Raw genomic sequence first — 13,519 nt, 5'->3', positions numbered from 1 at the left:
AAACTGTATGACACTTTTACTTTGCCCATAGTATCAGTTTAAATATACGGCAGCTTGTTCTGGACATTCTGCAGCTTTCAGCTAAATTATACAGACTCAGCAGCAATGTGTCCCTCAAATTTCATTCAAATGTTAGCTGACTTATAGTACAATTATAATAATTTAACAACCTTATGTGCAGTGCTGACATCTTATTGGAATTGCAATTTCAGCAGCAAAGTAGAATTTTATTAGTAAAATGTCTTTTAGGAAAGTGTCCCTGAAGTTTTATTTAAATGTTAGTTGACTAGAATTAAAGTAATTTAACAACATTATATGCAACGCTGGCTTTTTTTTATACTTTGGCGAGTTAAATGTAAACCTGTTTAGATTTTTTACTTGTTTTTTTTTGGAAGAAAAAATAAATATTACTTGAAATGCTTATAAAAAAGCTTCCAAATAAAAAAGAAGACAACCAGATCTCTATTTAAAGCAGTAACACATGAAAAAAGTAATTTAATAAATGTAATTTAATCTATCATTAAAAATATATAATGCAAATCATATGTATCTTAGAAAGTAATTCAGAGTAATGTTATTAGTGAGCCTCAATGAGTATAGTATAAGAACTCCCCCTAGTGGTTTAAACTCATAAAAATAACATACAGCAGTCAACGTTCAACATTGAACATTCACAAGAAAAGTGTGCCATTAAAAAAAAATGCCATATACAGTATTAGCATAGCTCCCAGATGTCCCTGATTTCGAGGGACTGTCCCTGATTTAGGACAAAGTCTCTCTGTCCCTCTTTCCTCTAAATTTGTCCCTCATTTTGGTCTGATCTATATAGTTGTATATAAAATGCACTTTTTATCTTTCAAAAAGTGTTTCCCAGTGCTAAAACTTTTATCCAATTTCTAAATCGCTGCATTTGTAAATTTCAAAAGCCAATATAAAGGAAGAGTAGTGTTTAAGAAAAAGCACTTGTGGGTTTAACTAATCTTTTTTTTGTATACCTCCCCTTCAAGCATTCGTGGCAGGGGGTTTGTCCTATGCCTACATACCTTTACTAATAGGTGTCCCTCATTCCCATCTCAAAAAGTTGGGAGCTATGTATTAGTGTGGATGTATACAGAGAATCTGAAATAATGAAAGACTTGATTGCATCAGGCTGCATTCAGTCCAGCCCATTCTAGACACCCAGCAACTCCCATGCCTTGCCTTTGGATCTTATTGAACCCCATGAGCTGTGTTCACAGACTGCATACACTTGCCCTTGGCTGTTTTGCAGAGCACAGTGAAAAATATCTGTATAGGACATATTCTTACATAGATCCTTTCCACTGTGCTTTGCAAAACAGTCAAGGGTAAGTGGACATCATAGAGGTGGTTCTCATACCTTCACTAAACCCTAAACATAGTGGATGCGTGCACACTTGGTCTCATAGAGGCAGGATCCCATATATTCTACAGCAATCTGCTTTCTGGGAAGCATCTAATTTAACTCAATACAGCAGCTAAAGGTACAATGTCAACATGCAAAGTGTACTATTGTCATAGCATAAACTCACAACAGGAGCACTGCAGGAGCACTGCATATTGTATGTAAACATAACACTCTATATTGCCTTAATAAATAAACCCTTATGTGCTAAAACAGTCCTACAACTTACAACCATTTTTAGATTCAAGTAAAAGCAAAAAGGAATCAAAAATTTTCTTTGGACACAGAAATGTTTGTGTTGAATGCATTAAACACATGCTATTAGGTGTGAACAAATCTGAATAGGTCCCAAATCACCTTTGTTTACAAACTAAGGAAAGTATGGAAATGTAAAAATTCCATGGAAGGGAACGCTTAGATCAGAAGTGTTATCACTCCATCGACACTCCCTAATCTCTAGTTCTTTTCAGTTCTACGGGACACTCAAGCTATTTAATCCACATACTTTACCATATTGGGTTACTTACAAAAGGGAACAGTAAACTAACTTAACCTTAATGGTAGATTCTAACCTAAATTTGCCTCCTTTAGTAAATCATACCTCAAGCCCATGCACTTAAGATTCTGTGAGTTTCTTTATTAGTTTCGGTTGAAGACTTTCCCATCAGAGCCATTTGCCTTAAAGAGAGTTTACAGTCACCTTTAAAGTACAGTAAGCCTAAAAAAACAATTACTGTAGTCTGATCAGTTTAAAGAGTATTTCTTATTTCTTGGTTGCTATAAGTTGCTGCATTTTTTGGATGATTGTTGCTTTTTGCATTACCTTAAAGAGAACCTGTCGCTGACTTTGCATATTGCAACAAAGACCACCTTGTAAAACAAGAAAATACATACTTAACTTTCCAAAAGGTGGTATTCTAAAACTTTGCTGCATCGCTACTGGTATCCAACATTTCTGGGAATGTCAAATACCTGACCCCCCACCACATGCTGTGGTTCCTTTTGCTGACCCCTATGTCACTACCGTATGCAGTAGTGATATAGGGGTCATGAGGAGGAACAACAGCACACAGTGGCAAAGACTTGCAATGCAGCAAAGTTTTAAGACACCTCCAGTATCCCAAGTATTTATATTCTTTTAGAGGGTGGTTTCAGTTGCAGTATGCGAGGTTAGAGATGAGGTCTCTTTAAGGAAGAATTCCATATGAGTCTCATTCTTGCCCAAGGCATAGTGTGGTTTCCGGAGGTATGTAGATAAAATGTATTAAGGTGTCAATTATAGTTAATGAATTTACATCCATCTGCTGCATGGTAAGCTTCAGTGCAAGTCTCAGCTACATTTGTAAAACTTCAACCTAGAGTATCCCTATTGAATATATTTGACTTTGTTATCATTTTGTTTAGATGCATAAACATCTAGCTACAATAACTACAACTGCTACAATAATTCAAACTTAACATGCTTGCTTCAGCTTGACTAGTGATGAAGTCACAGATAACCTAAAATTGGGCTCAACTATGGACATTTGGAAAAGTATTCAGGTTCTTTTCAAAAATGAAAATAATAAAACTAAGATGAGAATAATATTTGGATATTATAATTTTGAAAGTCTGCCAGACATATTTTTCTTGGCTTTAAATATGAAATTTAATCATGGATCACTAACTTTCTTGCCATTGCATATTAGCAATATGCTAAAAACAGTGTATACTTATGAATTAAGATCATAAAAAGAATATGTAAAATTTCCATCTAGCTATTGGCCTGGCTGGAACTGAACTTAGAACCCCAGTGCTACAGCATTGCCAGCAACTGTATCACTACTCTGGGCTACCCTAGACAAGTCTAAAGTGTTTCTCTACATTGCTTCGTGTGGGTTATCTACACTACCTACATTAGAAGTAACAGCAAACACTTTGGGTGTGAATGCAGAATTCCACTTTACATTTGTAATGTTCTCTATGGCACGTGCATAAGCTTATATATCACTGTATACAAGTATACTGCCCTGGAGTAGTCAGCATATTGTGCTATACTGAAGAATCACCTGAATGAGTTCCTTGAATTTATGAGAAGAGAAATAAGAACTGTTGATCATTGTATCCTGGTACCAACTATCTTTTTGTGTTTTAGATGTAATGCTGGCCATGACTTTCATAATTCATATGCCCAAAAAAGAAAGTAAGTTTAATGCCTTATAGCACAATTGAGGATTTTCACCTCCAACACAGGTGACTGGAAGATGATGTGCACAGTATGAAAATGGCACTCACCTCTGTGTTCCCTATTCTCCAGACTACCAGCTCTAAGCCTTGGACTGATCTACTTTGTGGTTGACATATATTTTGCCCTTATTTCTAAGTACCTGACAAATGCAAGTCTTTGCAGAAAACTTCTGAAAACAATCCATATGCAGTAGTCCAATGCAGGTATTGGTAATGGATCAAACCAGGGATAACATCCATGTGATCTAGAACTATTCTTCAATGCAGTACTACCTTAATATTTCATGAATTCATAAATGCACATATTCAGCATCCTCAATGTTCATCCTGTTGATTAAGTATTCTAGCCTGCCTAAGCAAACAACAACTAGCTACTATATGAGCTGCAACCACAATGGCCATGGTTCCCACTAGCTATTCCACAGCTACCACTGCTGTTGTGCCAGGCTTCCAGCCAGGGACATGTTTTCCACAATCACTATTTTAAAAGTTTTCATGTCTGTTGGGCTGTTTAAAGAATCAAGAACAGCACAAGGCTTATACATCTAAATCACATACAGAAAATAATTTGAAACACATTTCATTTTCCACAGGAAACCATTATTCAATGTGTCATTTATTCCAGGCTGCTTAGAAAGAACTTAAGCGACCCCAGACATTGTTAAGTTTTAGTCTTGTAGGATCACTTCTGTATTGTACATTAAACACAATATTAACATGTCGTGCTCTTGTTACTTTATCCCCCACAGTATAGAAGAGCCATTCTCAACCAAGTTTCCGTGAAACCCTAGGGTTCCTCCAGAGGTTGCTAGGAGCTCCTTCAGCTGTGGCTAATTTACCTCCCATTTATGGTGTCTGCGTAGCTCTGAGCCAATGCCACTTGGAGGAGCCGGTGGCATAACACCAATTAACTTTTTAGCTGTCTGTAAAGGGGTTATTCCTATCACCACTGTAAAAAAGGGCCTTCTTCTCACTGACAACAATGTAAGCGCATTGTTCCCACTAACCCCTAATGAATGGTTTTAACAGGGGTTCCCCAAGATCTTAAAATTGTTTTAAGGGTTCCCCTGGGATAAAATGGTTAAGAAAGTCTGGTATAGAAAGGGAACAGTAGGGATCATGATTGTGTGGAAACTGGGACTCCGGTTGTTGGTGTGCCATCATTCTAGAGCTTGCAATTCCCAAAGAAATACATTGCAAATCTGATGACCTAAGTAGATTTTAAGCATATTCTGCGTCTTACTTGGACACCTTTAGACCCAACAGCAGAACTAGCACCTATAGTATAAAAAGTTCCCCAAAACTTACGCTTTTTTGCCACAGATTGCCCCTTGGTGCCAGTTCTTGCAGGTACTGAAGTACTTTTTTTTGGTTCCCATAACTTGCTGTAGTGCGCAGACATTTGGGCTAAACAAGGGAAAAATTATAAAAATGTAAAACATATTTTTTTTTTTCAACTTTTCATTCATTTATTAACATTACAATTTAATGTGCTTGCTGTAATTGCATCTATATTAAGTTTAAAACAAATACTTTGTAAAAATCCCTATCCACTATTCAGTTACAGGGCTTTAATTAGCAAACAAAGGCAGCTTTATGACTGATGAACTTTACAGTGGTCACCAGCTGCCCTGGAACGTGTTAGTTGTGTTTTATAGCATTTTACAGGGGGCTCCCTTCCATCACCAGTGAGGCAGTAAACCACACCAAACTCATTTTCCTTGTACAATTGCCATGTGCTCTGGAAAAGGGAAACTTGCTTCTTTGTTCACAGAGCAGCCAGTGTACTGAAAAGCAATCAGTGGCTGCAAAAACCCACCTTCAGCATCTTCAAAATCAAACACAGCTAAGCAAACAATGAATTAAATGCCCTAAATGATTGTAAACTTGCAAATCACTGTTAGTCAATAACATTTTATTACATATATGGGTGATATTGACTTAACATTTTTGAAATAATTGATAATTGTGTTTTACATTTTAAAGACTCATTTTTTACATGGGGAATGCATATGCATTATTTTGTTTTTACTACCTAATGAACAAAATCAATATCAGAATAGTTAAAATATATAAATATATATATATATATATATATATATATATATATATATATATATATATATATATATCAATGAGAATAACTTATACTCAGGTGGTCTTATACTCAGATGGTCATTGCGTACACTGTGTTGAGGCTGCTTTAAAAATATGCAGATGCTGGATCTTTTATGATAACTAATCTGCCTAAATACTGCAGGAAAAACTTTTACAACTGAAGAAAACTACAACCTTGTTATATTGCTATATGCAGTAACTGTACAATGGAATGTCAGAAGAATATGCATTGCACAAAACATGTTGGATTTTTATCAATAAAAAAAAAAAATGACTCACAATAAAAAATTCAATGATAATAGTAATAAAGTCTTCCAACAAACATTGGTCTGCTTTGTATTTATGTTTTATGTTTGAGAATTTCAGTTGTTGTTAAGGTCAAGAATGAATATAATTACTTAAAAAAACATTTTAAGAAAAGATAATAATTATTAAAAATAAATAAGCATTAAAAAAATCAATGACCCTTTGTATGCATAAAATAATTGATAAATATAACAGAAAATTAGCATGGGAGATTTAAAAAAAAATTATAAATATGTATCTACTTTTTACACTAAATCTAAAAAAATTAAATACTTACCCCTGTTTTTTAGCCCTTATGCGACTGTGTGACAAAATCTTATCATAATACCCATTACTCTCTGCATGGTCAAATGCAGAAATTAGGAAGATGGCAAAGAGGGATAAGAATATAACCTTCATCGTATTAGTCCCCCCAAATGCTCCGTGTAAATGAAAAGGAGAACTGCCAAATGATATAGAGCTGAAGGCAGATTATATACAGCCTGGAATTCTGTGGGAGGGACCAGTTTCAACCTGAGCCTAATGTACCACCCTCCACAAACAGATCAGCAACTGCTGAAATTAGTTACGAAGTTGTGCTACTTCTAGCCAAGTGCAACTTTTTTTTTCCTTTCCAGGAAATAAATATTCCTCTGGTAAAAATGTGAGTAATACAGATCTGAATCATTTTCCTTGCAAATAGCTGGTACATATTTGGTATGTTTTTAAGGTTATTCACTTTTTAACTTTGTCCTGCAAGTAGGGATATTAAAATGGAAAGATTAAAAAAATTATATGTAATGAAAAAAATAATTGTAAATGTCAAAAAAAAAAGGGTGCAAAATGCAAACATTTAATACCCCATATCACATCACTTTTCTATAAATTTTATTATTAATATTATTATTATTTTAACTGCTTCAGATCCGCGCTATAGCCAAATGACGGCTACAGCACGCATCTGCTTAGGCGGGAGTATGTCTATTGATGTCCTCCCCTTTGCAGGCTCGCCACGCCCCCCCCTGAAGGGCATGCGCGGCGCATGCTGTGATGACCCGAGTCAATGAGACTCGGGTCATCACAGATTCGAGTAAGGGGGCGATCCTGGCCCCTTACCACATGATCAGCTGTCAGCCAATGACAACTGATCACGTGATGTAAACAGAAGATCGGTAATCAGTTTTTTTTTCTTCTCATACTGACAGCGTGAGGAAAGAAAAGCTGATCACCGGCTTCTGTTTGAAGGGACATCGGTCCCAAAGAGGAAGAGCCTCATATGTGCCCACCAGTACCGCCTGCCAGTGCCACCTGCCAGTGCCACAAATCAGTGCTCACAGTGCCACGAATCAGTGCCCACAGTACGTAAGTGCTAGCAATCAGTGCCACCTATCAGTGCCCACAAGTGCTACCTATCAATGCCCACCAGTGGTGCCAGTCAGTGCCTCATCAGTGCCACCTAGCAGTGCTGCCTATCATTGTCACCTACCAGTGCCGATCAGTGCCCATCACTGCCACCCATCAGTGCCCATCACTTCAACCCATCAGTGCCCTTCAGTGCCAGCTATCAGTGCCACCTATCAGTGCCACCTATTAGTGCCCTTCAGTGCCACCTATCAATGTCCTTTAGTTCCGCCCATCAGTGTCACCCATCAGTGCCACCCATCAATGCCACCTCTCAGTGCCCACCAATGCCACCTATCAGTGCCCACCAGTGCCACCTCAACAGTGCCCACCAGTGCAGCCTATTAGTGCCCATCAGTGCCGCCTTATCAGTGCCCATCAGTGTCGCCTTATCAGTGCCCATCAGTGCAGCCTATCAGTGCCAGTTAGTGCAGCTATCAGTGCCCATCAGTGTAACCTCATCAGCGTACATCAATGAAGGAGAAAAATGACCTGTTTGCAAAATTTATTAACAAAATATAAAATGGTTTTGTATTTTTTTTTTATTTGGTCTTTATGAAATTTTTTTTAACAAAAAAAACAAAAACCCAGAGGTGATCAAAAACCACCAAAAGAAAGCTCTATTTGTGGGGAAAAAATGATAAAAATTTCATTTGGGTACTGTGTTGTATGACCGCGCAATTGTCATTCAAAGAGTGACAGTGCTAAAAGCTGAAAATTGGTCTGGGCAGGAGGGAGGTTTAGGTGCCCAGTAAGCAAGTGGTTAAATGAACTCTTACATTCTCTTCTTGTCATCACCACCACCTGCATAATGTTGTACTTAACATGCATCACTGGAAGCACTATTGAAATAAGTACACAGAATACCTGCATGCAATACTACAAATTTAGGAGTGTTTGTAGTCATTTTACAAGAGGTCTGTCAACTAGAAGCATAGCTGTGAAATCTGCGACAACAGCAACCATCCTTTGACCCTTGAGAATATACATATACACCGATCAGCCATAACATTAAGATAACTGACAGGTTAAGTGAATGATTATCTCGTTACAATGACATCTGAAAATTGGTGGGATATATTAGGCAACAAGTAAGCATGTTGTCCCTGATGTTGATGTACTGAAAGAAGAAAAAAATGGGCATTGCAGTTTGTTGCGTATGGGGCTGCATAACAGTAGACCGGTCAGGGTGCCCATGCTGACCCCTGTCTACAGCCAAAAGTGCCTACAATGGTCACATGGGCATTCAAACTAGACTACGGAGCAACAAAAAGAAGGTAGCTTGTTCTGAAGAATCATGTTTTCTTTTACATTATGTGAATAGCTGGTTGCGTCACTTACCTGGGGAAGAGATGATACCAGGATGCAGAATGGAAAGGAGGCAAGCCAGCAGAGGCAGTGTTATGCTTTGAGCAATGTTCTGCTGGTAAACTTTGGGTCCTGCCAATCATGTGGATGTTACTTTGACACGTACCAACTACCTAAACATTGTTACTGACCAAGTACACCCCTTCATGGAAATGGTGTTCCCTGCTGGCAGTGACCTCTTTCAGCAGGATAAGGCACCTTGCCATGCTGCAAAAATGGTTAATGAATGGTTTGAGGAATGCAAGAATGAGTTTGAGGTGTTGACTTGGCCTCCAAACTCTTCAGATCTCTATCCAACTGAGTATCTGTAAGATGTGCAGGAAAAACAAGACTGATCCGTGGAGGCCCCACCTTGCAACTTACAGCAATTAAAGAATCTGCTACTGACAGCTTGGTGCAACATAGAATATTATACCTTCAGAGGTCTAGTGATGTTTATGCCTAGACAGATCAGAGCTGTTTTGGAGGCAAAAGCGGAACCTGCTCAATATTACGTGGGTGGTCATAAAGTTATGGGCTATGCACTTCTATAGCTATTATTGGGATCCTCATCCAAAAAATAAGGAACTAAAGTGAGCCTCAACTTAAGACATTTTGAAGACAAGTCAGAATCTAGGTGACATAATCTCCTTAAGTGGACCTTGCATCAAAAAGAACGGTCTGCTTATTGTTTAGGGTCAATCCATAGCACTCCTTTGTGTTCAAATGGAACCGACGTTCCTCTGTAAGAGACAGCGAGCAGGCAGGCTTTTATTGCAGCAGATACATGCACTGTCTCTTTTGCAATAAAATGCCCCTACCTGCCTGCTCGCTGTCTTATCTGGCGCTGTAAACTGAGTTGCGCATGCCAGAGTAATGAGATGACTAGCTCCTGCGCATTCACAGGAGTGGCGTCATTCCCTGCCAGCCAATGAGGAGGCGCAAAAACGGAGCAAGAAGATGCCGTCGAAGGAACATTGGGCAGGTAAGTATTCACCCTCTAGTTTCACTTTAACGTAGCCCATTCATTTGTATAGGCTGCCTAATGCACCAAAAAAGGTGCACATAACATCTTTAGCAGTGCATCATAATGCATGTGAGTGCATTTTTACTCCTTAATGTGCCCTGATCCATTGGCAAGGTTTGCAGGGGTGCCATTCAGAATGCTTTGCACCAATGCATAGAAAGCATGCTTTGCAATAACTGCAGTTCAATTATATAACCTTATAGCCCTGCTTCCCCTTGTATAACCCCCATCATACTTAATAAATAAGCCCACTCATTTTTTTAAGGTCAATGTAAATTAAAGTAGGCACTACCCCCTCAGGAGCTGCTGGATTTAGATCCCCCTTTGTCTGCACAGCCAGGCAACACGCATTTTCAGCAAGCACTCCACAGTCAATAATCCAGTGTATAGGCTTGATTTTGATCATTTATTAGGGGGTGTATGTAACTTGGACAGGGTCAGGGTCAGTGGCGTAACTACCACCATAGCGACCCATGCGGGCGCTATGGGGCCCGCAGCCAAGTGGGGCCCAGTGAGGATGAGAGCACCGCCAGCACAGTCTCCCAGCCAGGGGAAGAGAGAGGAGAGGAAGAGGCGAGCTGTGACCTGTGCCCAATGCAGCGTGACCTGTGCCCAATGCAGCATGACCTGTGCCCAATGCAGCGTGGCCTGTGCCCAATACAGGGTTGCCTGTGCCCAATACAGCCTCACCTGTGCAGAGGAAGAGGCAAGACACACGGATCAGCAGAGAGCTGAATTGCTTTCATTACAACTTCCAGTGTTCCCGGAGCTCACGTCACATAGCTCCACCTCTTGGTCCGGCGCCTTTAATAGACAGAACCCCAATCCAATGCGAGACATGTGACGTCATCAAAGGCGTCAGGCCAAGAGGTGGGGCTATGTGACGATGAGCCCCGGGAAGACGGGAAATTCAAATGGAAGCTATTTCAGCGGGCAATTCCCCTCTCTGCTGATCCGGGTGGCTTGCTTCTTCCTCTGCACAGGTGAGGCTGTATGGGGCACAGGCAGACCAGGCTGTACGGGGTACAGGTCATGCTGTACGGGGCACAGGTCACGCTTCATTGACACTAGGGCAGCTGTGGGGGGGGGCTGTTTGCAGGGGGGCCCCATACAACATTTTGCTATGGGGCCCTGCTATTTCTAGTTACGCCCCTGGTCAGGGTAGTAAGGGATGCCCAGAACTGAATTCAAAGCAAAACGGAGAGGACAACTGGATAACATTTGCTGACTCTTGGCACAAAATCCCAAGCTGTAATCCTTTAATCACTTCAAATCCGGAAGGCTTTACCCACTTCCTGACCAGGCCATTTTTTGCTGCGATACGGCTGCGTTGCTTAAATTGACAATTGCGCGGTCGTGCCACGCTGTACCCAAATAAAAATGATGTCCTTTTTTCCCCACAAATAGAGCTTTCTTTTGGTGGTATTTCATCACCTCTGCAGCTTTAATTTTTTGCGCTATAAACAAAAAAAGACAGACAATTTTGAATGAAAAACAATATTTTTTACTTTCTGCTATAAAACATTCCCAATAAAAAAATGTAAAAAAATCGAATTTCTTCATGAATTTAGGCCAATATGTATTCAGCCTAGTAAAAAAAAAAATCCCAATAAGAGTATATTGATTTGTTTGCGCAAAAATTATAGCGTCCAAAAACCATGGGATATATTTAGGGCACTTTTTAATTTTTTAATTGTTTTTACTAGTAATGGCAGCGATCAGCGATTTTTAGTGGGACGGGACATTGCGGCGAACAAATCTAACACTAATGCCGCGTACACACGGTCGGACTTTTCGTCTACAAAAGTCCGACAGCCTGTCCGACATACTTCCGACGTACCTTCGGCGGACTTGCGGCAGACTTTCTTACGAACGGACTTGCCTACACACGACCACACAAAAGTACGACAGCCTAGTACGCGGTGACGTACACCAAGTCCGACGAGACTATAAAACGGAAGTTCAATAGCCCGTACGACACCCTTTGGGCTCCTTCTGCTAATCTCGTGTTTATCTCGTGTTAGTAGAAGTTTGGTGAGAGACGATTCGCGCTTGTGAGACTCGTATTTTTCAGTTCGTTTTAACTGTTGTTCAGTCTGTGCTTGTGAGGTTTGTATCTGCTTTTCAGTGCGTTTGGTCAGTTGGCATTGAGAAATCTTTGTTTTATTGGCCGCTCGTTCCTGATTTTCAGGTCGTTCTTCACAGGCCTTGCTGTTCTTCAGTGCGTTCTGTTTAGTGCGTTCTGACCAGCCGACCGTTTTGAAGCCATGTTACCTGTACGTACTCGTCGTAGAGCTCGTGCATTGTATGTGCTTGGTGCTGTAGTTTATTCTTCAGCCCAAGACCAGTCCATGAACAGGGCGAGGAGGAGTTCATGGACCAAGAATTGGTTGCTTCAGCGTGACCAGTTCTGTCACATGCCTTTGCTCCGTGAGATCCGTGAGAATAATCCTGAGGATTTCAGGAACTTTCTCCGGATGACGGACCCCGTTTTTGACCATTTGTTGGCTTTGCTGACCCCCTATATCAGCAGGCAGGATACCTGCATGAGGCAAGCCATCACTCCGGAGCAGAGGCTGGTTGCTACCTTGCGGTATTTGGCCACAGGGAGAAGCCTGCAGGACCTTAAGTTCTCGACAGGCATCTCCCCCCAGGCTCTGGGGATCATTATCCCAGAGACCTGTTCTGCCATCATACAGGTCCTGCAGAAGGACTATATTAAGGTAAGATATTTTTCTTTTATTAGCGTCACATGTTCTTTTATGTAATCTTTGATAATATAATGTATTTCTTGCTTCAAACACTACTTACCATCATTGCAATATAGTGTGAATGTCCCCTTTTTTATCCTCACACATGCTGGATTTTTTTCCTGTTATTTTTTGTCATGCATGTATATTTTCCTTCAATAACCTTCCCAGCATGAAGTGATGGGAACATATCCACCTAGTCTACTCATTTTGAATGTATTTTGTTTGAGTGTATTTAGTGTGCTTATAATTAGCAATTGTCTAGATTTCCCAACCCCCCCACCTAAACTCACTCCAAATAGTGTGCTGCTAATGAGCAATTATCTAGATTTCACAACCCCCCCACCCCCCCCCCCACCTAAACTCACTCCAAATAGTGTGCTGCTAATGAGCAATTATCTAGATTTCACAACCCCCCCCCCCCCACCTAAACTCACTCCAAATAGTGTGCTGCTAATGAGCAATTATCTAGATTTCACAACCCCCCCCCCCCACCTAAACTCACTCCAAATAGTGTGCTGCTAATGAGCAATTATCTAGATTTCACAACCCCCCCACCCCCACCCTCGTTAAAATTTGCTTGAATGTTCTGTGGTGTTGATTTGTCTAAAGCAAATATATGTTGCAGTTTGCAAAATGCATGTGCACTCTACAAGTGCATTTGTTCCAGTGCTTTAGTAAATGAGCAGAAGCTCTGCTGATTTCCATCATCAAATCATATGCAAGCCTCAAAGTGTTTTCATTAATTGCCCTTGCATGTGATTGTGTACTCCTTGCAACATGAATGCCTTTTTACATTACCTCATTTACTGTAAGCTGGTTAGCAACTGCACCTGTAGAGTGCGACAACTGCAGTCTTGTAGCCTTTTTAGTCCCTAAATTCCTGCGTGTCCTAAAAGTAATTTTTTTTTGGGATTTCACAACCCCCTAAAATGTAATCAA

The 13,519-nt window shown here is 40.2% G+C and overlaps 1 protein-coding gene across 6 annotated transcripts in view; it reads right to left on the bottom strand.

Annotated features, from left to right (window-relative positions):
- The window catches only part of POSTN (periostin), an 83,052-nt gene extending 76,509 nt beyond the window's left edge, over positions 1-6,543 (bottom strand). For all 6 annotated transcript variants that reach the window (XM_073613288.1, XM_073613290.1, XM_073613291.1 and 3 more), the window contains exons 1-2: positions 6,351-6,543; positions 4,958-5,056 (exon numbers count right to left, since the gene is read on the bottom strand). In XM_073613288.1, coding sequence (XP_073469389.1) covers positions 4,958-5,056; positions 6,351-6,472 — 221 coding nt within the window. In that variant the 5' untranslated portion in view covers positions 6,473-6,543. The remainder of the gene's footprint in view (positions 1-4,957; positions 5,057-6,350) is intronic.
- Positions 6,544-13,519: the final 6,976 nt, after the last annotated feature.

The sequence above is a fragment of the Aquarana catesbeiana genome, linkage group LG02, assembly GCF_042186555.1.
Source record: "Aquarana catesbeiana isolate 2022-GZ linkage group LG02, ASM4218655v1, whole genome shotgun sequence".
In the NCBI taxonomy this organism is placed as follows: Eukaryota; Metazoa; Chordata; class Amphibia; order Anura; family Ranidae; genus Aquarana; species Aquarana catesbeiana.
The sequence above is the reverse complement of the archived record's forward strand: the minus strand, read 5'-3'. Positions and strand labels throughout refer to the sequence as shown.